This window comes from Dermacentor variabilis, chromosome 10 (assembly GCF_050947875.1).
Source record: "Dermacentor variabilis isolate Ectoservices chromosome 10, ASM5094787v1, whole genome shotgun sequence".
NCBI lineage: Eukaryota > Metazoa > Arthropoda > Arachnida > Ixodida > Ixodidae > Dermacentor > Dermacentor variabilis.
The window spans coordinates 64,823,126-64,850,183 of NC_134577.1; the positions used below are offsets into that span (position 1 = coordinate 64,823,126).

At 44.0% G+C, this 27,058-nt stretch overlaps 1 protein-coding gene across 3 annotated transcripts in view; it reads right to left on the reverse strand.

Annotated features, from left to right (window-relative positions):
* Positions 1-1,748: 1,748 nt before the first annotated feature.
* LOC142560656 (KICSTOR complex protein SZT2-like) overlaps positions 1,749-27,058 on the reverse strand; it is a 276,101-nt gene continuing 250,791 nt past the window's right edge. For all 3 annotated transcript variants that reach the window (XM_075672892.1, XM_075672893.1, XM_075672891.1), the window contains 6 exons: positions 23,438-23,967; positions 21,326-21,413; positions 20,408-20,560; positions 19,684-19,887; positions 6,264-6,332; positions 1,749-5,502 (listed from right to left, as the gene is read on the reverse strand). In XM_075672892.1, coding sequence (XP_075529007.1) covers positions 5,356-5,502; positions 6,264-6,332; positions 19,684-19,887; positions 20,408-20,560; positions 21,326-21,413; positions 23,438-23,967 — 1,191 coding nt within the window. In that variant the 3' untranslated portion in view covers positions 1,749-5,355. The remainder of the gene's footprint in view (positions 5,503-6,263; positions 6,333-19,683; positions 19,888-20,407; positions 20,561-21,325; positions 21,414-23,437; positions 23,968-27,058) is intronic.

The window sequence follows — 27,058 nt, forward strand, 5'->3', positions numbered from 1 at the left end:
CGGCATGCGGCAGAGGGCAGCACAGGAAAATGAAAGAGGCGGATTGTAGATCGGCATCACGAAGTTCGCAAGTACAGAATCCCAGCTGCACAAAACGCAGTGAAACATGCTGAAAAACGCAGGCTCCGTTTCACGTTGTGCAATTTTGCTTGCGAATTCGCCCTTGCGTGCGATTTTTCGATGTTCATGTGGCATGGATGGGGGAACCATGCACATGACGACGGGTGTACATATATCTGCATATGTTGCCTGTTTGCAAAATTTTCTGTGGTAGAGTGTTCAACCATGCAAAACGTCACACGAAATTTTACTTTGTGTTCGGCGAAGCGGTCTGAACAAGCCTATGTCAAGCTCGAAAATGCGAAAATTGCAGCCGCCGCGATCAATGCCCGTGAATGGCGATGCCACAACGCCATCACAGAATACAAAAAGATATATAGTCGGTTGTTTCAAGGGCGCCCACACCCCCATATCCAGATAAACTCCTTAGGCCGTATTTTGCAACAATTATTTTTTCTAATCTTTTAGCATTCATTGCAACCGTGGAGTAGACTAATCTGGAGATAGCAGCACAGTGGCATCCCAATTGAAATGCAGAAAGAATGAAAACGAACTGTTACAAAAAATGGCCCCTGGCTATGCAGCCAATTTCAGTAAACCGAAAATGTTCATTTAATATCAATGTCCCGACTTTTAATGAGCCAAGATTACGCAAACACTTTAGTAAATACAATGCAATTCCTTCACTACACCCGAGCCTTACCAAAGGCTCCCCTGTATCCAAGCGCTGCCATGTTCTGCGCTGTATCCAACACATGTTCCTGTAATCTGTGCCATCTCTACCAAAGCCAGTGTCTGGTGGCACATTCAGACAGCCTGGTTACGCAGCTGCTTACGGGCTGCTGTGCAGCGTTGGGTGTTCTTAGTGATAGGCAGACCTGCCATCCTTAAAATGTAAAAAATACCACCATCAAAGTCAAAAAAAGAAAAATTTGGTAAGAAATGCAAAAACCTGTTTCCTATGCAAGACATACACTATTTATTATAAAAAAATTTGCTAGGCTGTTGCGTAGAGACTCTGTGTAAAGGCAAGCTGCTCCATAGCAAAAATCATCTGTGTCCCTGTTACCACCATCACAGGAAAACAGAACTGCTCATAATATTTATTCGTTAAATATTCATGCAACAGTGCACGAAATTTGGCCGAAATTTCACCTGTCAGTGGTGCCGCTGCCATCAGGTCTGAAAAGTCAGCCTCTGAAAAATTACTCGACGACTACATTTGCATGCTTGTTGAGATCAGTTTTGCCCTAAAGAGGACGTGAATTAAAAGATTGCAAAATTATTGCCGTCAGTATGACAATCGTAAGCAAACTCTAGAAATATGGCATTTTAGGAAAAAGTCTTAAAAGTTGACGGGTATGGGCAGGTTATCACGAATGGCCAGTCTCTGGCTCCGTGTTTTCACCGACACCTGTTCATACAGCCGCTTCTGGGTCCTGATGCAGGGGGTGTAGGCGGCCGTTCTCTGGCTGACCAACGATACCAACCATGCTGCCGCATATTGCCACAGATTAGTCGCTGATTACGACTGTCATACTGTTGTGTTTATGATCGTTAATCGGCACCAGGAAAGCATCAGCCAGGAAGGCAGGCCCAGGCAGTGAAGAGGCCTTTATTCATGCCAAAATACCAAAATGCAAGCAGTACAAGAATGAAGCCAGTATGAAGTAATGGGGACGTGCTACTCCAGCAAAATGATGACTTTATTGAATCTTGATTGCTCATGTACACGATCTGCAAAACACTTTTTAGCAGGCAAGTCGCACACTCCGTGGTAGAAAAGTGTTTTCATACGAAACAGTGCACCTCACAGGCACATTAACAATGCTTTTTTTTTTATTTCTGCTTCTTCATTGCACCAACGAAAATTTATGCCGTCGAAAGTGTCACAGCACTTTGCAGGCCGATATAAGTTGTGAAATACAAACATGAAAAAAATTCAAGAAAAAAAAGAACTTGCACTTGGCCTTTAGTTAAGAAAGCCCAATAAAAAAAATTAAATACTAAAACTAGAGAACTTGAAGTTAAACCAATATTACCACAGCTGTGTTGCAAACTTAAATACAGATAAATGGGCAATGCAAGTTCTTAATCACCCTTGGTCACCTTTCTTCAAAGGATATTCGAGAGCAAGAAGCTTCGCGTTTCAATTTAAAAAAAACTCTCTAAAGGGCTATTATTTACATCAGACGTTCATATGGCAAGTATCACTAACTACATGTCCTATTTACACCCAAATGTATTGTATAGACAAGCTACAGATAATCTCAAGCACAAGTCATGCCAGTATAGTTTGTCATGATAGCACAAACGAACTCACTCGCTCACACCACTCAATGGAGACAGCCATACCGTCTGTTACACCGAAACTTACCGTGCCACACCAATGCATTATAATGATGTCAGGTTTTGCAGCTTGTCTATGCTGTCTTCCCAAATATCACAGTAGACAATCTTGCCTAGGGGAATACAAAATACACTTGAAGAAGTACCACGCTCCCATAGTTACAGAATTTAAGTGTCCGCCTCAGTGTACCTTGTAGGGGCAGTATGTACAAGCTGCAAAAGCCCCAGATATATCTCAAAGACGGCAAAGGGCAATAGCTCTAAGCAAGTGGAATTAGTATTACACCTTCTCTAACTAAAGCAGTGTGTCAGAAAAAGGTATGAGTGAACGGAGAATGAAGCCACAGAACTGTAAAATTTGAACAAAACTGCATGTCAAAAGCCAAAGTAACTGGGAAAGACGAAGCATGCTGTGCAAAGCTAGAGTATGAGGCGGGAATGTCACTGTTGCAGTTATCTCAGTTTCTGAAACACTGCAGACATGCAAAGAAAAGAAATAGGTATATTTACGTGACATAAGCATGGTCACATGTCACCAAGCTTGAGCGTGGAAGAATAAATAGCAGCTCAGATACATTAGCGAGAAGTACAGAGATGTGTTTTAAAATGTGAAGGGGTCCTTCTGCGGCCAGCTCTCTACTCTCAAACCCTAGCAGTGCTGCTACAGACCTCAGGCTGGTACTGATTGAACTTTCTTATTTATAAATTTATTTATTTATATTGGAAAAGTACACCATTTTCTTGCAGTCAACTGTAAAGGTCTGCACCAGAGGGCGAGGCTGAACACTCTCAATTTCAAGATATTCTCAATTAGCCAAACATACTTTTAATTAACTATTCCCATTTGACACTTTTGAAATTTCATTGCACAGGGGACTCGCACATAACAAGGACAGAAGCAGGTGTCACTTATGCTACGGTGCTAGCCTTGAAAATGCAATTATAAGAGCAACTTCTCAACTGCTAAAAAACAGCACCTCTTTGAGCATAGTAAAAGATATTACCTCCTGTGGCAAGCAATCTTGGCAACATTATTTATGTAAGGTCTAAACACGAGGTTAAATAATTCCATCAGCAAGGCTTACTAAGCAGTGAACTTATAGCAGAACGCCATGACACTTATTCCCATTAATGACACGCGCTCATGCAGCTACAGATACACAGAAATTTTAATTTGAAGCGTTAGTTGAAAAGAAAGCAAGGCATTATGGCAAGTTAAAGAAATGAAGATGCAGTACTGATCATTTCTTGAGTGAGTGCGGTACAGCAGTCCGACTGTCTCCACGAATACAAAACCATCTATGTTAAACTCAAAAGCTGCAAGATTCTATAAAACTTGCTAGAACACGATCCATGCAACACCCCCCCCCCCCCCAACCTCCTTTTTCTCTACCCATCTCTCCAAACATGGCACTTCGTATCACATTAAAAATTTCTAGAAAAAAGCTTTGGTAAGTGGACTGAGTAAAAATGAAATGCTAAGCTTCCAACAGCTGATGGCCTGTTTCATCGAAATCTAAAAGATGAATCTGCTATTGTGGGTGCACAAAAGATGTAACGTGATTGAGAAGACCAAAACTGCTCAATCACACATGGGGAAAAAAAAATGCGTCAATTTTTTTCGTTGTAGTACCTCAGAAAATATGACAAGAAAGCTTCTGTCACGAAGTTATGGCACTAAAGCGGCACTGGACAGATCACAGGGAGACAAGGAACTAGCTTTTGACATATTTTAACGTGGTGCTGCTCAGCATATATTCATATTGTACTGCTTAATGGATGCACCGTAATGCTGACTGTAAGGTGTTCCATGCATTCACCAACCGACACACAAGCATTGTGGTACACCCACCAGCAAAAGTACATAGACGAAGGCTCCCAGAGGAAAAAAAAGAAAGAGAGACACAATTTCTTTGCAGCCTGGAATTGATCACTGCAGTACAAACTTAACAGCTCAAACACCACGTAAGGTAAGATTCAGCTGTACGCATTCTTGGTAACAAGCACACTCACCACGGAGTGCAAAATAAATGCACCGTTGCTCAGGTGATTTCACGTCAAAAATATGCTGGAAGTGCATTCCTTGTGGCTGCTATTCAAAAGCAACACTGTCATCTTGCCGTCGCAGGTGGTCGCACTAATTAAACTGACAAAACCTACCGCGCTTCAACTAGAGAGCACCATAAGAAGCGAGCGCTTACGAATGTTCCACTGGCTGGAACAATACGTACAAATCGTTCTCATGAAAAACACTCAGATTCACAATGCGACCACATTGAAACAGTGACGTTACAAGTACTGACACCACATCACTGAAGTTTCTTGTTGCTAATACCCAGTGCTCAAACGATCTATCGGCATACAGTTCCAGCTGCTGCATGCAGTTACAAGTCACCATGCAGGTAACAGCACATGACCTATTAACTGCTGGAATTGCACAGCATTGAACATGGCGGTGGCAAGATGAGGCAGACCACCTCTCGCATGTCAAATATGATGCACAAAGGGGCTAGCTTCATCGTTTGGCTTGAGCTCCATGATTTGTTCTGTTACAAATTAAAAAAAAAAAAACGTTTGCTTGGTGTGAAAATTTTTTTTAAAAATCGACTCGTTGCATCTGACAGCTACTCAGTCAGTTAATGCAAACCAAAGCACTTGAAGATCAGTTGAGCTTGAAGAAGCTGCTTGGCACAACATCATTTTGCTTGACTGACTGACAAGGGTGTCATGCCTGCCTGTCATCATCATGAGTTATCTGTTGATGTTATGGCAGAACACGTGTGCAACCCACAACCTGAAGAAAGGTAAATTTGCACCCGGATGTCAAGGTGCATGGCAATGTTGGGACCCACACACGTGCCAAATCATCGCTCACGGAATAAATCACATAAGATGGGTCGGAAGAGACAAAGCGTTCTGGAGGACCGACTCCTCCATGGCGTCCTGTCAAGTGAGCAAGCCTGCCCATTCGTGGAAGCAGCACGTGGTGACAAGTTCCTCGACCAGGACGTGCAGAGTGGCCAGGCCAGAGGAGGACTTGTCGACAGACGACTTCTCTTGCTGGGCGTTCTCCCGGTGCACGAGGCGTAGATCCTAGAAGAAGCCATGCGAAGTTAATCAAGATGTAATCAGCATCCTCCTAGTCCATATCCACTGCAGGACAAAAGTCCTTCCCATCGACGTTCAATTACACCTGTCTTGCATCAACTGACTTTCATCTTATGCCTGCAAAATTTCCTAATGTTATCGCACGATTTAGTTCTCTGTTGTCCTTGACAGTGTTTCCCTTCCCTTGGCACCCATCCTGTAGCTCCAACAAACCACCTGCTTTCTGCCCTTCAGGCAATATAACCTACCCAACTGCCCCCCCATTTTGTCTTTTTAATCTCAACTAAAATATTGGCTAACCCTGCTTGCTCTCTTACCAACACAGCCTTTCTTTCTATTGATATTACATGTATAAATTTCTTGTTCCATCACTCATTGCGCGACCCTTGGCTTCTTCTCAACCTTCTTTGCTGACCTCCAAATTTCTGCCCCGCATGTCAGCACCAGCAGAAGGCAATCTGTGTTGCAGCGAGGAATTTCTTTATTTATAGGGGTGGATGGGGGGGCAAAGGCGGGTGTTGTCACATGTAGTTTTATGCCAGGTATCCCTGGTAATACATAGAAATTTATGGGGGCAGCAAGTACTTTACACAACATTTGCAAAATCATAGAATGAACCCAAAATTCATAAACTTAATGAAAAATTCTGGAGAGTTGGCAGGTATGTTGTAAACTATGTGTGCAAAACGGCCACAAGTATCATCTGTAAAGCACAGTCCGTGGCAAAGTGTAGCAATTCTACTCACAGCACGGCTTAGCTGGGTGTTGATCGTCAGCAGAATAAACGAGTCTGCACAGCTTGGGGACATGACCACCTGCATAGAAGGAAGAATTGATTGGCCGATTGATTCATGGGGTTTAGTGTCCCAAAGCTGCCAAGTTGGAGGGCTTTAAAGTAATTCTGACTACTTGAAGCTCTGTATTGTGAACTTATATCTAAGTACAAGAGTGTTCTGTGTTTTCACACTTTGCCCCCATTGAGACGCAGCCACCACTGCTGGAAATTGAACCTGCAACCTCATACTCTGCGACAGAATGTCATAGCCTCTTTTTTTCCTTCAGGTACCAATTAATTATGTCCACTGAATATTTAGTTTCAACTTTTCTGGCATCTTCAAAATCATCAAAAGCATATAACTGGAGAATGGAATAATAATTTCTAATTTCCCAATGAGGTTTGTCAAGCTTATAGAATGTGAACTCCTTACAAGAACTCTCACCAAGAATGTAAGACGTGACAACATCAACTATTTCACATCTAGCACACTTAGAAAGCAACATGCAGGAATTCTATAGCATTAACAAGAGGGTGGCAGGTCTTGTTGTGAAACTTAATACGAGGCACAAATTGAAGGTCGTACAGGTCTATGCCCTGTTAGGATTGGCCTGCAGCTATTTCAGCCTGCTGCACGTGTTCCGATCCAACCGGGGCGGTGGCGCACTTCAGAGAACTGCGGATAACCGGAAGCCACGCGGCAAGGGGTCAGCTCAGGGGAGTTCTCGAGGGGAGGTAATTGGCAGAACCTCCCCATGTGCTTTTCGAGACACCAGACGATGTGCTACCTGGGCACGTTACCCGGGACGGCTCCGAGTTCTGCGAAGCCCCTCTGACGTCGGCTCCGGACCATTGCACTTGTGTGCGTGCGTGTGTGTGTGTGTGTGTGTGTGTGTGTAACCCGTCCCGGGGAGAGGCGGCCTGTTTACAATGACTGGATGAACGTTTCCGTCCCCTTGGGATCAAGGGAGGACCAAGTGCTTATAAGCAGCGATTGTCGGTTGCTAGAGTGTGCTCGTCGTCGTGCTCTGTGCTCGAAATGTACTCGCGAGCTCTGTGCTCGTTAGCTGTATGCTTCGTCTTGCGGGCTCCATTTGGGAGTCACGCTAGACTGTCGATGTATGTCTTGTTTCAACTGTAAATACTGTAAATAAATCCTGTTCGCCTAATCCTGCTCACCTAAGTCCCGACGAAGAGTCACGTTCATCCCTACGACTACGACTGCAAATCCAATAGCCCCGACATCTAGTCGTGATGACCAGAAAGTTGAAAGCTTCCATGAAGATGTGGAATCAGCGATGGGTAAAGTCAAAACAAAATGCACTGTATTGATGGGCGACTTCAATGCCACGGTAGGCAAGAAGGAGGCTGGAGACAAGTCAGTGGGGGAATATGGCATAGGCTTTAGGAATAGCAGGGGAGAGTTATTAGTAGAGTTTGCAGAACAGAATAATATGCGGATAATGAATACCTTCTTCCGCAAGTGGGAGAGCTGAAAGTGGACGTGGAGGAGCCTGAATGGCGAATTATGAATCCGGCAGCGCTGAAGTTTCGTTCACTGCTTGAACTGGTGGCCGGAATGGTTAATAGCATCTTAGCAAGAAGAGCAAGTTTTGGGTATGTGGCTTCCTTGGCCCGAGCCTGGCCCGAGCCAGAGTAAGAGAATCTGCAAATGGCCCGAGCCCGTATACGCAATGCCTCGTGACTTCGAGTGTACTGGAATCTTGGAAGAACACTAACATAATCTTAATCCGTAAGAAAGAGGATGCCAAAGACTTGAAAAATTATAGACTGATCAGCTTACTGCCCGTTGCCTACAAAGTATTTACTAAGGTAATCGCAAATGGAATCCGGAACACCTTAGACTTTGGCCAACCAAAGGACAAGGCAGGATTTCGTAAGCTATATTAAACAACAGACCATATTCACACTATCAATCAGGTGATAGAGAAATGTGCGGAATATAACCAACCCTTAAATATAGCTTTCATTGATTACGAGAAAGCGTTTGATTCAGTCGAAGCCTCAGCAGTCATGGAGGCATTACGGAATCAGGGTGTAGACGAGCCGTATGTAAAAATACTGCAAGATATCTAAAGCAGCTCCACAGCCACCGTAGTCCTCCATAAAGAAAGCAACAAAATCCCAATAAAGAAAGGCATCAGGCAGGGAGATACGATCTCTCGAATGCTATTCACAGCATGTTTACAGGAGGTATTCAGAGACGTGGATTAGGAAGAAATGGGGATAAGAGTTAATGGAGAATACCTTAGTAACTTGCGATTCGCTGATGATATTGCCTTGCTTAGTAACTCAGGGGACCGATTGCAATGCATGCTCACTGATCTGGAGAGGCAAAGCAAAAGGGTGGGTCTAAAAATTAATCTGAGGAAAACTAAAGTAATGTTTAACAGTCTCGGAAGAGAACAGCAGTTTACGATAGGTAGCGAGGCACTGGAAGTGGTAAGGGAATACATCTACTTAGGACAGGTAGTGACCGCGGATCGGGATCATGATAATGGTTGCCATTATCCTTTAAGAGAAAATTGTATAACAGCTGTGTCTTACCAGTACTCGCATACAGGGCAGAAACCTGGAGGCTTACGAAAAGGCTCCTACTCAAATTGAGGACGATGCAACGAGCTATGGAAAGAAGAATGATGGGTGTAACGTTAAGGGATAAGAAAAGAGCAGATTGGGTGAGGGAACAAATGCGAGCTAATGACATCTTAGTTGAAATCAAGAAAAAGAAATGGGCATGGGCAGGACATGTAATGAGGAGGGAAGATAACCGATGGTCATTAAGGGTTATGGACTGGATTCCATAGGAAGGGAATAATTGCAGGGGGTGGCAGAAAGTTAGGTGGGCGGATGAGATTAAGAAGTTTGCAGGGACAACATGGCTACAATTAATACATGACCGGGGTAGTTGGAGAGGTATGGGAGAGGCCTTTGCCCTGCAGTGGGTGTAACCAGACTGATGATGATAATGACACTTAGAAGGCACCCATGCAGTTACCGTATTTACCCAAATACAATGCGCACCTTCTTCCTGAAAGACGGAGTGGCAAAACTGCTTGCATGTTGCACTCGGATACAAAACCAAAACTGTGTTCATGAAATCGGCAAGAGCCTACCATCAAGCCCTCAGACGCTGCATCATCGTCATAAAAAAATGGCGACAAAGCATGTTATTGTTAAGATTGTTGCTGGTTTATAGTACTGTGCTCAACTAGGATCTAGAGCGATTTTCTCGGCCAATAACTTTCGGAGATACCATGACTTTCGAGAAATTTTGCGCGACTCGGCACAAAATGCATCAGCGTAAATGGCCGCCAGCGCTTCTGGCGCTGTGAACTGTGCCAAGCTTGCTATCTGCTATCTGTGCACAGTGCCAGGCATGCTGGTGCTGTGCACATACTTCAACAAGTCTGATGCAGAGTCTTGCGAAAGTGACCGCAGTATCTGAAGTGATCGCTCGACAACGCCGCCCCTGTGTGCTTGACGTGTGGCCAGTGATTCACAAATGGCAACGATGATGCGCTGCATTCATTATGAAAGCTCATTAAAAAAAAATTCCCGTCTGTGAAGGAAAATTCTGCACTACTCATTTTTTCTAATCGCAAACTTAGGGGGCATGTTACATTCTTATTTTAACCCTTTCTTTACCGCTGATCAGTATAGTTGTCACAAACAAAAATGTCCCACACAGTGAACCGATGGTGATTATAGTAATCAAACTGTGCACAGTTTCAATTTTCGACACTAGATGGTCCCACTTGTCCATGTTGTGCCATTGTGACGTGCGTTACTCTCTACTACTGCTTCTTCCGACGCCTTGCGTGGCAGATGCCTTCCTACCACATGGGAACAATAATGCATGCAAAGGGAAGTATTTTGACTACTGCTTGTCAGAAGACTGCTCTGTAGAGCTTTGCTCAGAAAGAGAATGTAAAGTGTTCTCCTCCCAGTACTCCGACGACGAGGATTCTGTGGATGGACTAGAGGATCTCGCTGCTGCCCAGGAGTGGTTCTCCACCGATGTGTCAAATCCGCCTGCACCACCACCGTGTTTCCCTTCCCTGTGTACCCATTCTTTGCAGCGTTTAGATCGTTTTCTTTTCGTATTGCCCCCCTTTTTTTTCACAGCGTATCGAGCCTCTCGAGACACTGTGCCGCAAGACCTCAGCGATGTGCAAGGAAGCTTCCTTCAAACCTTTATTTCACGGAATTTGGGAAATAAACCTTACTGAAGTGAAACAAAATGGTACACCTTTGTTAGGAAAGAAAGCTCTACAAACTGAGCAACAAATAAATTCTGGTAAATTTCATACAATATTCCCGACTTTTCACGGTACGGAAAAGGTTAAGAATTGGCAGCCTGTTATATAGTTGTCACACGCCACAGCAAATCACCATGGCCACTTATCAAAGCAGCAGGTATAGAAGAATGACAGAGCATTAATGATAACATGTAACAGTTAATGGAAGCAATAACACTGGTTGCACGTGTGATGATTCAGCAAAAATTACTTAGTACATGCTTATAGTGAGACCATCACTTGAAAGTGGGACACAGGGCACCCAGTTCTGCTTATAAACGCATTTGAGCTTGTCATTTGCATCCCATTGCTTGTAGAATTTTCAGGCTACTCAGCAAAATTTTTAGTCGCGTTCCTAATAAGAACTTCATAACTTTTTGTCGGTTTAGTTTGCAGTTGTTGTGAGATATAATTGCTGCTAAAGGGAGTCATCTCTAATGAATGAGCCACAGAACATGACCTTAATTTAAAGAAAAATGAACTGGTGCACCTGCCTGCACACTTCAATGATTGCAAGTGTGAAGGGAAGTTTCATGATGCTATAAAGATTCTTAGTAGGAGCAAGAATCGGAAAGCATGAGAATTGATGGAGCCCTACTACATAAAAAAGTTTGTGCACACGCAAGTGATATGTCAATACAGCTGTATAACTCTGAGATTAGATTGTTCGAACGATGGTTGTCCGGTCAGGTGCCATTGATGCCTTCTGCACATGCGATCAGGTGTGTATGTATTAGGGCTGCGCAAATACTCAAATACCACTGAATCGAATCGAATAGTGAACATTTGAATAATCCGATTTACGATTTCAGTATCTACTGTTTGATTTTTCGAATGTTCGGTATATTCAGTGAAGAGACCCACGTAGTGCTGCGTGTGTTGCGGAGCCTCTAATGCTCAATGTTGCGCAAGCTAACGCCTCACTTTGTTGTTACAATAGGAGCCTTAGCATGTTGTGGATGCGGCAGTGAATATTGTCTTTGTGAGTGCTGCTGCCCTGCTATGCGCTTACTGACATTAGCCCAATATGAGGATCACACATACGGTGTCCGAACGCTGCATTTTGCAGAATGGCACCCTATTGGCTGGGGCTGCACTTGTCAGTACAAGGTTCGTTCAGGTCAACAAGGCTGATCAAAACAATAATGCAACGCGAAACAGCAACAAAAGCAGCGCAAATTTCAGAAAGTACGAAAGCACCATGCCTTTCACGAGTGGGCACGGCGGCAACGCCAACATGAAGTGCTCAAACCCATTTCTCTTGTTCATTCAGGGAATGCTCGGCTTGCTGCCCATGACGACAACGCTTGTTCCGGGATGCCATGCGCACCAACCCTCCACCCTGGCCTACTGCGCGCCGATACTCCTGTCGGCGACGCACCTGCCCCTACTCGTCCACGCCGATGACGACGTTCCTCGCTGCGTGACCATGCCTTTCACGGAACCGGCAGGCCAAACGTCATCGAGACCCTTCCGTATAAAAGGAGCTTCTTGGCGATCGGCTGGCAGTGGGCACGGCGGCAACGCCAAGATGAAGTGCTCAAACCCATTTCTCTTGTTCATTCAGGGAATGCTCGGCTTGCTGCCCATGACGACAACGCTTGTTCCGGGATGCCATGCACACCAACCCTCCACCCTGGCCTACTGCGCGCCGATACTCCTGTTGGCGACGCACCTGCCCCTACTCGTCCACGCCGATAACGACGTTCCTCGCTGCGTGACCATGCCTTTCACGGAACCGGCAGGCCAAACGTCATCGAGACCCTTCCGTATAAAAGGAGCTTCTTGGCGATCGGCTGGCAGTGGGCACGGCGGCAACGCCAAGATGAAGTGCTCAAACCCATTTCTCTTGTTCATTCAGGTGAGAAAATACTGCGGAAAATCATACCACAGTGACAACGTTTTCTTGCTGTTGCTGCCGTGCCCATGGTCCATTCACTCATTGATTGAAATGTTTAGTAGCATAGGTACCTATGTGGGGTCATTGCTCCTGCTTAGTGGTGACATCGAGACAAACCCCGGTCCCTCTGTAGCAGATCAGCTAAAACTTATATACGAGGACATACAGGAAATAAAAATGGGCAAGGCTGATACTATGACAAAGTTAGAAGCCATTGATAAAAAGCTAGAAAAAATCACAATGCTTGAAAAACAGGTTTCCGACTGTCTGAAAAGGATAAGTGATCTTGAGGGTGACCTTGCCTTCACGCGAAAGAAAATCGATGAACTAGAAAATAGAAGTCGGCGATCTAACCTCATCATTTATGGCGTAAAAGAGGAAAATGGCGAAACCCCAGAAATTCTGCCCGAAACAGTTTCTAAGAAAGTTTTCGGGGAAGTGCTAGACTTTAATACCCCAGCCATTGAAAGAATCCATCGCCTCGGAAACCGAAAGCCGAACAACGAAGACAATAAAAGCAGACCCATAATTCTGAAGTTGCTTGATCACCGTGACAAAGCGACTATTCTAAAACGATGTTCTAGGCTAAAAGGGTCCAGCTATTCAATCGGCGAAGATTTTTCACGACCTATCCGGGAAGTAAGAAAGAAGTTGTGGCAAAAAACTAAAGCAAACCGTGATCGCAAGGAAAAGGTATTTCCAGTCTACGACAAAGTCCGCATTGATGGCCGTCTTTTCGCCTGGGACAACGACTCAAACGATATCGTAGACTGTAAAAAAAAACGAAGAACACATCAGCATGCGGACGCGCAGTGCTCAAAACCGCAATCAGCTACAATCATAAATTTAAACGCGCGCAGCCTGGTGAACAAATTCCACGAACTAGAAGCTGTTCTACTTGCTTACCAGCCTGATATCGCCGTCGTTACAGAGACGTGGCTTCACTCGAACATTTTCAACCAAGAAATTGTGCCACCGGAATATGCAATTGTACGCAAAGATAGAAAGACAAGAGGTGGGGGCGTTGCACTGCTGTTTAGGCAAGGGATATGTTACAGCGTCATGCCCGAGGCTACAGGCATCGAGGCTGTTTGGTGCACCGTCCATCTGAAAGATGATGTCTTCCATATTGGTGCAGTTTATCGGCCCCCTGATGCTGAGCCTCTATTCTTGGAATCTCTCTCAGAATACATGCAACAACACATCTCATATGGCAGCAAAGTAATAATGGCGGGAGACTTTAACTTGCCTGACATAAGGTAGAACTCAATGACTCCAGGAAATGTTACGCTTGACACCATATCAGATATACAGTTAGCATATAACCTGACACAAATTGTCGATTTCCCAACCAGCCACAGTCGGTACCACAGTAGTCGGTACCTCAAGTTCACTCTTAGATGTTGTGTTTATTAGTGACCATTTCCTTGAGAATACTGTTCACGTTGAACCCCTTGAAGGATTATCTGACCGTAAGATAATACTTTGTTCTTTACAATTCCCAAGTCCTGTACGAACGCTCGGTCCTATAAAGCGAGTGCTCTCATTCAAAGATGCAGACGATGCAGCTATCATGACCTACCTTGCCTTCAATTATCAAAATTTTTTTGACCTCATTTCTGACCTGCAGTCGTCTATCGATGTGGTGTGGACCGAGTTTAAAGCCATTGTGACGCATTGTATAAACGCCTTTGTTCCACGAGTTCAAAGAAAAACTAGAAAACGCAGTCCATGGATATGTCGTGATATAATCCACTTGAAGCGCAAAATAAAGAGACTTAGGAAAAGAAGAAAGTCGCATATGTGTAAAAAAACTGACTCGGAAATAACACTGCTAACGACGTCATTGAAAAGTAAAGTACGTTGTGCCAAAAACAGTTTCTTGAAAAATTCATTACACAGCTTTATCAGGAAATCGCCTCAAAAATTCTGGCGCTACCTAAGCGTGAAGCGCTCTAACGTGCCCTCCATGAATGCTCAGGACAGTAAACAAAAAGCTAACGCGTTTAACAAGTATTTTCAATCCATTTTCACCGTCGATAATGGTTCCCTCAACCACTTCGTCCCTAGCCACTGCCAAGAAAGCATTTTGGGCACCCCAAAAATATCACAGGCCGGCATATTATCGCTCTTGTTGAATTTAGATGAAAAGAAAAGCGATGGTCCAGATCAAATTCCGAACAGTTTCTTGAAAAGGTACGCAGAACCAGTAAGCAAGTTTCTTCATTTAATTTTCTTAAAGTCACTCCGTGAGAGCCGCCTTCCTGCAGAATGGAAGGTTGCCAAAATAATTGCCATACCAAAATCAGGTGACACATCTTCCTTGTCTAACCACCGGCCAATTTCTTTAACATGCACGTGCTGCAAAATACTAGAGCACATTATCTTGAAACACTTAACAGAATTCGTGGAAGCAAACAATTTAATCTATTCAAACCAGCACGGTTTTCGAAACGGTTTATCAACAGTCACCCAACTCGTGGAAACCCTTCACGACTTAACTCAAAACATTAATGAGCAACTACAGGTAGACATAATCTTTATGGATTTCTCCAAAGCGTTTGATCGTGTTTCCCATGTTAAATTGCTTCACAAACTTAACCGCCTACTTGGTAACGGCCCTGTTGTTGGTTGGATCAATGACTTTCTGTCAAACCGCTCCCAATACGTAGAATACAATGATCACCTTTCTGATGCTGTCCCTGTTTTGTCCGGCGTTCCCCAGGGCTCAGTTCTGGCCCCACTTCTGTTCTTATTATACATAGATGATATAACCAACCAAGTCGACGTCACCATTCGCCTCTTTGCAGATGACTGCATTTTTTATCATACTGTGCGTAACCACGAAGATCAAGCAAAACTGAACAAATCCCTAAATAAGGTAGTGCAGTGGTGTGCAGACTGGCAAATGGTGATAAATTCTGATAAAACTGTCTGCATGTCGGTCACAAACAAAAAATCAAGTCTGCAGTTCCCGTACGGTTTCAACGGCACTATTCTACAAAGCGTCACCCAGTATAAATACTTAGGCGTAATCATCTCATCCGATCTCACCTGGAATGCGCACATACAGTACGTAGCTAAAAAAGCCTTGAACAAACTGTTCCACCTCAAACGCACCTTATCGCATTCCACCAGCCAGACAAAACAGCTTGCTTACGTCAGCCTCATCAGACCGGCACTCGAATACGCCAACATAGTATGGTTTCCACATTCCAAAAACCAAATTCATATGCTGGAACGCATACAAAGAAAAGCTGCCCGATTTATCTATAACCGTTTCAAACGTACAGATTCACCAACCGAACTTCTTTCTCGTGCAGGCCTCGCTACCCTAGAAATTCGAGCCAAGGTTCAACGATTGAAGTTCCTATACTTGGTATTACACAGTGCACTGAAATTGGATCCCGCCACTTTTCTAAAGTACAAGCTCACTAGACCGACTCGGCATAAACACGCTTTCACGCTAGAGGAATTTCTTTGTAACAACAATACTTATTTCTTTTCATTCTTTCCGCGAGCTGTGCGAGAGTGGAACTGCTTAAACCCTGCTATTACTGCCCAGCCCACACTAGAAACATTTACCAATCATCTAGAAGAAGCAATCGCAATCACTACTTAGTCTTTTAGTTATTTTTTTTTTTCTCTTCTGCAAGAGCAACTGTGTGAAGACCAGTGTGTTACTCAATAAATGAAAGCGTCCATGTTTTTCTATGCTAACTCCTTGTTTGCTCAGTGTTTGCTCAAATTGTACTTTTTTGATGACCATATGCCCACTCCTGTAATAATCCCAATTGGGATTGACAGTATTGTGAAATAAAAATAAATAAATAAATAAATATGAGAAGATTGGGCTGATTAGCCGCCGCGACGAATTTGAAGTCGCTTCAACAGCCATCAATCTACCCCACACGTGTGATCTTGGACCGATCACTGATAAGCCACCCATATGAGCCTAATAGCAGAAAGCATTCCGTAATGGCTTATGGCCCGTTACCACATTGGCAGCAGCGAATTTATGTCATGGCCACACTGTCTTAGGTCACATTAGGCCTAATCAGTGCAGATTCATCGAGCATCGATGATTAAAGTTACGATTTGGTGCCTAATCTATGCAGTTCTATTTGCAGCAGCAAATTTTCATCATGGCCATACTGCCTAGGACATTAAGCCTAATCGGTGCTGATTCGTCAGGAGTCGACAACTAAAGTTACGATTTGGTGCAGAGTCGATGCACTTCTATTCATAGCAGCGAATTTTTGTCATGGCTACACAGCCTAGGCCATTCTAATTGGTGCCAATTTGTCAAGCGTCTACGACTAATTTTAGGATTTGGTGCAGAATTGATGCACTTCTATATGCAGCAGTGAATTCTTGTCATGGCCACACTGCCCAGGCCATTAGGCCTAATCGGTGCCGATTCGTCGGGCACCGGCAACTAAAGTTACGATTTAGTGCAGAATCGAGGTGCTTCTATTCGCAGCAGCGAATTATCGTCATGACACAGCCTGGCCATTAGGCATAATTGGTGCCGATTCGTTGGGTGTCACCAACTAAAGCCACGGCCTGGTGTAGAATCAATGTATTTCTATTTGCAGCAGTGAATTTTCATCATGGCCACACTGCCTAAGCCATTAGGCCTAGTCGGTGCTGATTCGTCGGGTGTCGATGACTAAAGCCACAATCTGGTGTAGAATCAATGTATATTTCTATTCGCAGCAGTGAAATTTCATCATGGCCACACTGCCTAGGCCATTAGGCGTAGTCAGTGCCGATTCATCGAGTGTCAACAACTAAAGTTACGATTTGGTTCAGAATCAATGCACTTCTATTCGCAGCGGCGAATTTTAGTCATGGCCACGGACACTGGTCCAGACGGGTTTCAGCACTCAAGGCCTTAAGGGCTTTGCTGAAGTTTTTAAGGGCACACAAATTGTGCGACAACCTTTGAATGTTGTAGCGCGTATCATTGCATTACTGTGTGAATTTTTCTCAGTTTCTTTTTCTTCTTTCTCCTTTTATTCCCCTTACCCCTTTCCCCAGCACAGGGTAGCCAGCTGGTACTTACACTGGCTAACCTCCGTCTTTCCTCCCCTTTTGTCTCTCTCTTGTCATGGCCACTGTCTAGGCCATTAGGCCTAATCGGCGCTGATTCGTCATGCATCGACAACTAAAGCCACAATCTGGTGCCGAATCGATGCAGTTCTATTTGCAGCAGTCGCACGACACTCAGAAAGCTAACTAGCTGCCTTGCAAAAGAAAGCAAGTGTACGAAATGAAGTTGCTCACAGCCGGCATCTTGGCGACAAATCATATGGCAGCCTCTCTTTCCCGATGCTGCTCGTAGATGCACATTGGTCTTTTTTTGTGGCTTCGAGCAAGCCGTCACAAGACAAGAAGATTAACCTAACGATAATCCACCTGCCATAAAGATGGAAAAGCCGTTCCGTACTTTGGAGGAAAACTGTGAAGGAAAACATTCTATGCAACAAAAGATTGCCAAAAGATTGCCATAAAACACAGGTTCACTACCAAAATGAGTACCTGATTGGTATTCAGTAGAACATAATGGCACTAATTATTTTGCTTCACAGGGAAAAAAGAAATTGGTTATATTTAATCGACATTCTAATCATAAAAAATATTTTCCAGACCTTCATACACTAGAACTGATCTGAAATCAGTGCTGGCATACTAATTTACAGTTTCTTTTAACTCTTTCACGGTCAATTTTTTTCGCTATATGCGACTGCCCAGCGTTGATTTTTTTAATTGCAGATTCCAATTCTTCTGAGGGACTTATTTCAAAAGAAATTTACCGTCATTTTTCTAGGGTGACTGTAAAGTGAGAAAAAAATATTTTGCATTGGTATATATGTACTCTTTATTCATGAACAATAAAAAAAAAGAAAACTTATCAAAATTAAAAATTTAATGCATTGTTATACACATAGTTCAAGGCTTAGAAAATGTGCACACGAGAATATTTCGCAAGTCTCAAATGTTCCTGCTCTTACACTAGTACGTACGTCCATATCGTAATCAAACTGCGTAGGTGGCGTAGGTGAGTGCACTCAAGGAAAGTGTGGTTGTGTGCCCGTCAAAAAAGCAAAACGTGTGACAATATTCTGCTAATCTTCATCTTATTGCCAACCAGAGGTAATTAGTTTTCGCATGTTTCCAAAAAAGAAAAGAAAAGGAAATGCATGCATAGCGGCATCCTTCCTATATGCGCACCCTTGCAAGCACTAAACGAGCGAGAAACAGGCGGTCGCCCTTTGAGCGATTAGTAGCAAGATAGCCATAAGTTTTGTGAGTGAAAGAAGCCGAAACCACCCATGGAACAAAACTCAAACTGCCACCCGCCCGCCCGCACACCAACGCGCGAGCGGTAGTATATAGACGCGCCGAAGCAAACTAGCTCTAAAAGGAACCACGCAACAAAAACCGAGAGGGAGGCGTGAGAAAAAAATTCCCTGTATTCCCACATAGTGGCAGCACATGCCAGAAACAAAAAAGTTAGAAAATAGGCACGCTTTTTGAACGTACCAACGGTGCCGTAAATATACGGCATTAACCATTTTGGACTTGTTTGCGGTGCCATATATTTACGTGAGTGACCCAGAAAGGGTTAATAAGAGTAGACTGTACTGTACATCTTGAATTCTGTGCGCCCAAGCTAGTCATGTCAAGCACCGTCTTTCCTTGCCCCAAAATTTGTAGGCGTTAAATTTTACTACACATATTTTGATATTCAATTTACTATTCGTCTTTCTTTAAATTCAATTTTATATTCAATTTTATATTCAATTTGAAATCAACCATTCAGTATTCACACACTCCTAATATTTATTCTTGGTCTGCATTCAAAATAAATCAGTTGAAAGTGCTGCTCATGTTGGAGCGATTGTTTTCCTTTGTGTCTCTGGTTTGTGTGCATCCTTTTAGCAGCAATTACGTCTCATGGCCTTGTTATAGTGCGCACCTGAGTGTTGAGGCCTGATGAATGTACAGAACACTATTATTAAGAACACTATTATCATCATCATCATCATCATCATCATCATTATTATTATTATTATTATTATTATTATTATTATTATTATTATTATTATTATTATTATTATTATTATAGTTACTAAACCACTAGATAAAAAAAGCACACCCACCAGGTACTGCACGGTGTTGTCGGGGCTGGCAAAGAGGCAGTGGCAGTCTACATATCGCTGCATCAGCACACGCAGCAGGCCCCGGTACCAGCCGAAATGAGAAGACAGCAGAGGCCCCAGCTGCGGGTCCAACTGGTCTAGCGGCACTGTCTTCACATAGCCCAGCAGTTCAGTGAGCTCGGCAAAGCTGATGGATGGTCGTGCCTGTCAGTGAGAGACAGCCCTCTACACTCAACAACGGCATCAGTGAAATTCATGAAAGTGATACAGATGCAATTGATTGACTTTCAGGGATACTATTGTTAGTGTGCTGTCATGGGCTAAGCATGCACAAAGTGTATGTGCCAAAAAGGAATCACCATTGGCCTAATTTATGTTCATCACAGGACGAAGGCCTCCTTCATCAACCTCCATCAACCCCGTTTTGCATCAGCTGGCTCTATCCTATGCCTGCAAATTCCTCGTCTCATTACACCACCCTGCTGTCCTCGACTGCATTTCTTCTCCCTTGGCACCCATTTCGAATTATTTATAGATAACCAGCTATCTACACGACTCATTACGTGGCTTGATCAAGGACCAGGAAATGACAGGGAAAGAAGGTAACAAGCATCAAGCTTTTCACATCACATTCATGCATGCCCCTGCCATGTTAATGGATAAGTTACCAACTCGCCAATATATTTCGCACTCAGCAGACCTCCACGTTGATTAGTAAACTTACAATGTTCTCTCGAACTGTGCTACTGGCGTCGTCAGAGTTCTTGTGACGCCACATAAGGCACTTCCAGAGGTAGTCACGTCGGCAGTGAAGCGAAGCCTGCGCAACCACTTCACGCAGGTGGTCAGCCACAGCCGTTGCCTGCTCAGACATTACCTGCAAGCCAACAAAATCATTTCTAATTACCCCAGTCTAACTAGCACAGCAGCAAACTATTACAGTTACTTTGCATGCAGCACAACCCTTGTCACTACAAATGTATCAGTCCCTGTTGTGTTCCAAAGCTTTCCTATGGCAAGTTAACTGCATACTATCACATGAAATGCAAAAAGAGAGATAAATAAGGGGAATCAGGGGGCTCGTCTTTTTTTATTAGTTACCACCATACAAAGAAACTGACAATGGAGGCCAGACAAAGTATAGGAGAACTAATCATTATTTTTAATTGAAATGTGGGAACAATAAGGAAAAGGGAAACTGAAGTGGATGAAAAGACGACCTGCCGTAGGGGGGAGCCAAACTAGTGTCTTTCGCATTACACATGTAGTAATTTATCAACTAAAGCCTAGCGCAGTGACCATTCTCTCGTAAACTTCCTAGGGTATGTATTCGTGCGTGTATGCCAGATTAGTCCTGGGAAAGTTAGCCAGCCTCTCACAGCCATGGCGGTTGATGTGGAACGTCTCTTTAACTGCAGGCAGCACACGCAACTGGCCAAAGCAAAACTGTGCCTAAATTTTATTATGGTATTATACTAACTAAAGTGCAAGATTGAGCAAAAGCAAATTGAGGTTTCCAGTTGCTAGTAAATTTCTTTTTTTCCTCCACCAAATGCTTTTTCAAACTGCAAATTTCTAATACATTTCCAATACTCTTGTGACTGAAAACTAGTTTGAAGACTGTTTTATATAAATATCTCACCTTCTGCATGAGCGTCTCGTGGGAGCTGTAGTAGCCAAGGTAGGCCACTTCCTCCTCACAAATCCCTCGGAAGGATGTCTTTCTTGACCTGGAATTGACGGCAGTTTGTGAAAACAGCAGCTCGAATTGATTTTCTCAACCTATAGCAATACACGCGCTATGAAAGAGAAGGTACATTCGTAGACCACCAGTCACACCGTATCAGGCAGCATTTCAGTCCAACAATGGAAGATATATCTGTAGCAGCTCCCAAGATCACACACACACAAACACACACACATGCACACAAACACACACGCGCATGCACACACAGACGTGCACACACACATTGGACCCTCATATATCTTTATATATAATCTAAACTGCAGTAAATGTGATGACTTTGCGATGACTACATGATAACTAAAATTAGTACCAAATCTGCGTGAGCCCTGCTTGAATGTCTAATTTCGGCTATGTTGAATGCATACCGCACAATTTCAATCTAGTGTGCAACCAAAGCGTGGCAGATTTCATTTATGAATGTTGCTCTACGTCACTCTGACTAACAGGAGAAAAAAAAATTTCTGCAAGAACACTCCAAAACAATATGCACTTAAAAAAGGATGCATGCAGCAACATGACAGATTTCTTGAAATGCACAGCACTATTGTATTTTTTCACGGGCAATTAACCTCTTAACTGCCATGACAAATTTAGCATTATTTTTTTTTTGCAAGTGTGGAATTTTTTCGGACCTGCATATTTTGCGCCATCTTTTTCTAAGAACGATGATACCAGGAATCCCTATTGCACTATTACTAGCCTTGTTGAAAAAAAATTGCAAAAGTCATTGTGCATTATTTATTTGTCAAAATGAAATAAAACTACACATATATACATGTGTGAAAAAACTGCGGAATGTTCATGACCACCAGAGACACTCATTGTGATGACAAATTACCTTGTCATCAGCAGTTAAGGGGTTAAAAGTACTCTGTCTACTCAACTTCAGCGTAAGTTTTTTTCCTGTGATTTTCATAGCTCGAAGTCGACCCTTGTGTTACATTCGAATAACAGCAAAATTGACCAATTAAAAAAAAATGTTATATCCCACCCTTTTTAGTGTTACATTGGCAAGCTGTACCTTCTTTTCTTGATGCACTCTATAGGCAAGTCTTCCAAAGTCAAAAACTTGTTCTTTGTTTAAATCAATGGTGTTTTTGCTGTGCTGGTGACTGGTGTTACGGTTACGGCGCGGCAGTTCCCTGCGGCCTTTCACATTTCAACTCCGTTGATACGCAATGTTGTGGTGACGCAGTGCATTTGTTACTTTCAGAGACGAGCAATTTGGACGAAAGTTGGAAGTTGTGGCTTCAGAAGGTGCAAAAAGCATCATTTACTCAGAATTTGCTGCTGGTCTGTTTTGATGTGAATATATGCCACGGCACTGAAGGTAGCACGAAGGTAGGTAGCATGAAGCATGGTAGCATTAAGGCAGCATGAAAGTGGACACGGTACATTTACCAGGGAGGCTATGTGCCACTTGGCACACCGGGCAGTATTACAGAGAGGGATGAAAACTTTTTAAAGAATAACTTTTCTTGCTTTCTAAGCCATAGAAAGGCATCCCAGCTGTATTGCAGCTGCTGCAGCAATAGGAATATTTATATATATTTTTTCTTTGTTGCACTTATTGGGCAGAAGTATACCTTGTCCCAAATTTAATTTAATTCTGGGGTTTTACGTGCCGAAACCACGGTATGATTATGAGGCACACCGTTGAGGGACCCAGATGGGTTCTGACGAGCTGGGGTTTATTAGCTAGCACCCGATGCATGGAACACAGGCTCCTTTTGCATTTGGTTTCCATTGAAATGTGGCCGCCATGGCCAGGATTTGATCCTGCACCCTTGGGCTTAGCAGTGTACTGCCAAAGTTGTAGTTACTACACCACCACGGTGGGTTACTTCGCATTAGAGTACTCCCAGGTATCTTACTTTAAAAAGTCTAAAATATTTACAGGGAATGTTCCTGACCAGGTCTCGTGGAAAAATCGCTGTGCCACGTGCGAAACATTTACATGAGAAAGGATTAAGACATTTCATGCTGAATGAGGCAAAGGTCACTCACCTCGATCCACCAGCATTGCTGCTTCCCAGAGAACTTGATGACGCCACGGAAGGGATGCCAGCAGGCACCGCTGCTCCGTTACCGCTACCACCTGCCATGTCTTCCGGCGAAAGGACCAACTGCGGAGGCAGCGTGGTCAACGTGCGCATGCGCTCTACTGGGGCGGAGGCAACCACAAACGAGCTCCTCCTTGACGGCACGGCGCTGGTGGGCTGCGACACGCCAGGCGTGCCTCCCAATGTCCGGACGGGCCGGAAGCAGCCCTCGGAACCGTTGCCGGTGCCGTCAGCATTTCCAGAGGCACTGCTGCCGGGAGGTCCCGTGGTTGAGGAAAACTTGGGGAAGAGCTCCCGCTGGCTGGTCAGCAGGATGTAGAAGCCGAGGGCGAGCAGGTTGTGCTCGATGAATGCCGGCGCCGTGTCGTGGATGGTGAGGATGCCGACGAAGAAGCTGTCCGTCTGCTGCACGTCGTTAGCATCGCGGTAGCTCACCTTCTTGTTGGAGATCTCGACCAAGGCGTACTCGGTGTCCTGTGAGCAGCGGTACATTTGCATGACATGAGAAAAGGTGCTTAGGTCAGGGAACTTGGCGATAGAGGATGATGAAGGATGGACAAGGGGGCCAACGCAACAGAATGTGCCCTTTCTTCTGGTTAAGGGGTTTAATGCCCTAAAATTGCACAGTTGGGTATGAGGGTGTAACGGAGGGCTTCAGATTAATTTGGCCACCTGGGGTTCTCTTGAAGTGCACCAACCCACTCCCATATTCCTCTCTCTCTATTTCTCCTTTCTTTCTCTCATATAACACATGCTCACACACCTGTCTCACCACACCGCCCACTCTCTCACTACTCTCCTATATTTTGAAGAGACGCTGCTTTCTTTTTATTTTTGTTCGTTGCTTGGTTGATGGAGGTTGGAAACTGAAAATGCAAGAGCAAATGAAACTTCACTGCAGGTCGCAGTGCAGATAATCACTTGAAGAATTAACATGGGGCAAGCATGGCCCAATGAATTAAACACAATTTCTTCTTATCGACATAATAAAGGGAAACTGGGGAAGTACACACAATTCCAACAACAACAAAAAAGACATTCAACAACCAAACAAACAAAAAGTTTGCAACAACTATGGTCAGGAACGAAATGTCTACCTTTTCTGACCCTTCTACAAGTCTACCACTTTCGCCTCACTTTATTAGCCACGGATGCAAGGAAAGTAGAGCCTCCCCAATTAAGTTCAACATCCCCATCACTATCATTCAGCCTCGTCCCATCTTTGTCTCGTGCTTCGCGCTTTACCACTGGATTTCCAACCGTTAACATCTAACACGTACCAATCGGTACTTAACCAACATGTAACAACGTGTCACATCCCCTCCCCAGGGAACTTCGAGGGTAGGGGGCTCAGGCCCTTGAGTCACCGTGTAGTCTCCGCCTATGACGACTGAGATATGTTTGCTGATAGCAACACTCTGTGGGAGGTGCAATGAATGTCTACAGACCCGCCGGAATAGTAACTCTGGATTTGCACACCATATCAGCACATCCCTACTCATTTGTTAGTGGCTCTTGCAGCATGCTAAGCTTTATAAATAATGACCCTTAAATGAGAGACCAGGAAGAAAAAACAGACAGTGAAGAGGCAAGCGAAAATTCTGTGAAGGAAACAACCAATGCAAGCATGCATTTTTAAAATTTAATCAATGCAGTTGGGACAAAAAACGATTACACATTTGAGCTAAGCAACATTCAAACTAAAATACATAGTTAAAAAGCGTGTGCCCCATTTGAGAGATTTAGTTTGTCATACTAAAAGTAAAAGGAAGGTTGAATAAAGTGTTGTTAAATTAATAGAAAGCACAAGATAATATATGTATATACATAAAAATCCAAGTACAGTTACGGGCCAATAATTCAGACTCAAAGGGGACCCTGCCATGAAGTTAGATTATTCGGGAGTCTGAAATATCAAATTCATCAGAACATAAGTGACCTTATTCCACAAGTGGGCCAAAAAAGAAAAGATGTGCTGTATTCTCCGATTGTCACATCCGGGAACACATACAATTTAAATTTTGCATGACAAGCGCAAGCGACGCATTCTTGGGACAGTGCCAAGTGCAATGTCTTATCACAGTGCCAGAAACGCTGTCGCCCATCGGCGCATGCGGTGAAAGTCACACACAATATTGCGAAAGTGGCCATCTGAGAATACGTCCCAAGTTTGTCAACATATTGTCGAGTGCACAAGTGCTTGAAATTTGGCCTAGACAGTCTTTGGCCGCGAGTTTGTAGCTGCTATTCCCCTTCCTGCTTTCCCGCTTTGTCAGTGGTCTGAGCTCCACTCCACTCGCTTTATTGATGGGATTAGCAGGCCATGATTGGCAGATGTTAAGTGTGGCTACAAAATCATGGCCCGTACCTTGACCATTGTCATGTTGTCGCAATGGATTGACGAAAGGTCTGTCAATGCTTGCATGGAATCTTGATCTCTTGGCCACATAACAAAACTGGCAAGGGTGTAACAAATGTTGCATAATGACTGAGTAACTAAAATCAGCTTCACTGCGGTACAGTTATGTTGCATGGTGTGGTGAAGCACGACAAAAGTGGAAGGAAGCCACTGTCATGGGGCACACGTGCTCCTCAATTATGCACGCATGCGCCCGCCATATCCTGTCACAATATGAGCACCAAGACATCTAATAAGTGTAACTGGAAGGCCTCCACAACTATTTCTGACATGGCTGTGGCGATTTGAGCCCTTGTTTTGCCCACCGTACACACCCCATACACAAGACCATAATGGGACGTGCAAGGCCCACGATCATACTGGTGACACATGGAAACCAAAATATTGCTATTTCTTCTGCATTCAGTGGCCAAATTAGCTTGCGGTTATGCAGTCAGAGTTTGAATTATCACATGGTGCGCTGTAAGGTGTCCAAAATTTCAGTCGTCCTTATACACTAAGTCTATGAGGCAGTGCCGTTTAGCTGTCCAAATAATCTATGTTCATATAATAAGTCGGTGACCGTAATGACCAATGTGCACACCCAGTGGCAGTAGTAACTATTTCAGTATTACACACATTGCAGTACTCCCAATGTCTCATGTAGTACATCAAAGAGAACAATGACAACTCAGCAAGTTGTATTCTCCAACTTTTACTTTGCAATTTTTTGTGTCACCTTTTACGCAGTTGTCTGTGGGGATGCGCGACTCTCACGCGTCCCTGATATGTTGTTTTCTCACATAGCTCCCGTCTCCTGTAATCCAGCTTCGCCGCGTGACTTTACTGCGGCGGTCGGTATGCTTGCAGGGTAGTATGAGAGATGGCGCGAGTGTTGCTCTGCTAACGCCACCTAACGGTGGGGTGACTTGGGCGCAAAAAGAAGAAGGCTCTTTCTCGTTGGCTCGGAATCGGCAAGCGACGCGGACGTTCTGCGCGTGCGCCAATCCATGCTTCTGTGAGACTGTCTCTTGAAGTCTACCCCAGAGTGGACGAACATCATTCGAACCGTTCGCGTGACCGTACGCGCGAACGACCAGGCGTTGGTGTCCAGCATGGGGCGAACATATTCACTCGCTATGTGGTCGTGGTAAGTCCGACTTTCGT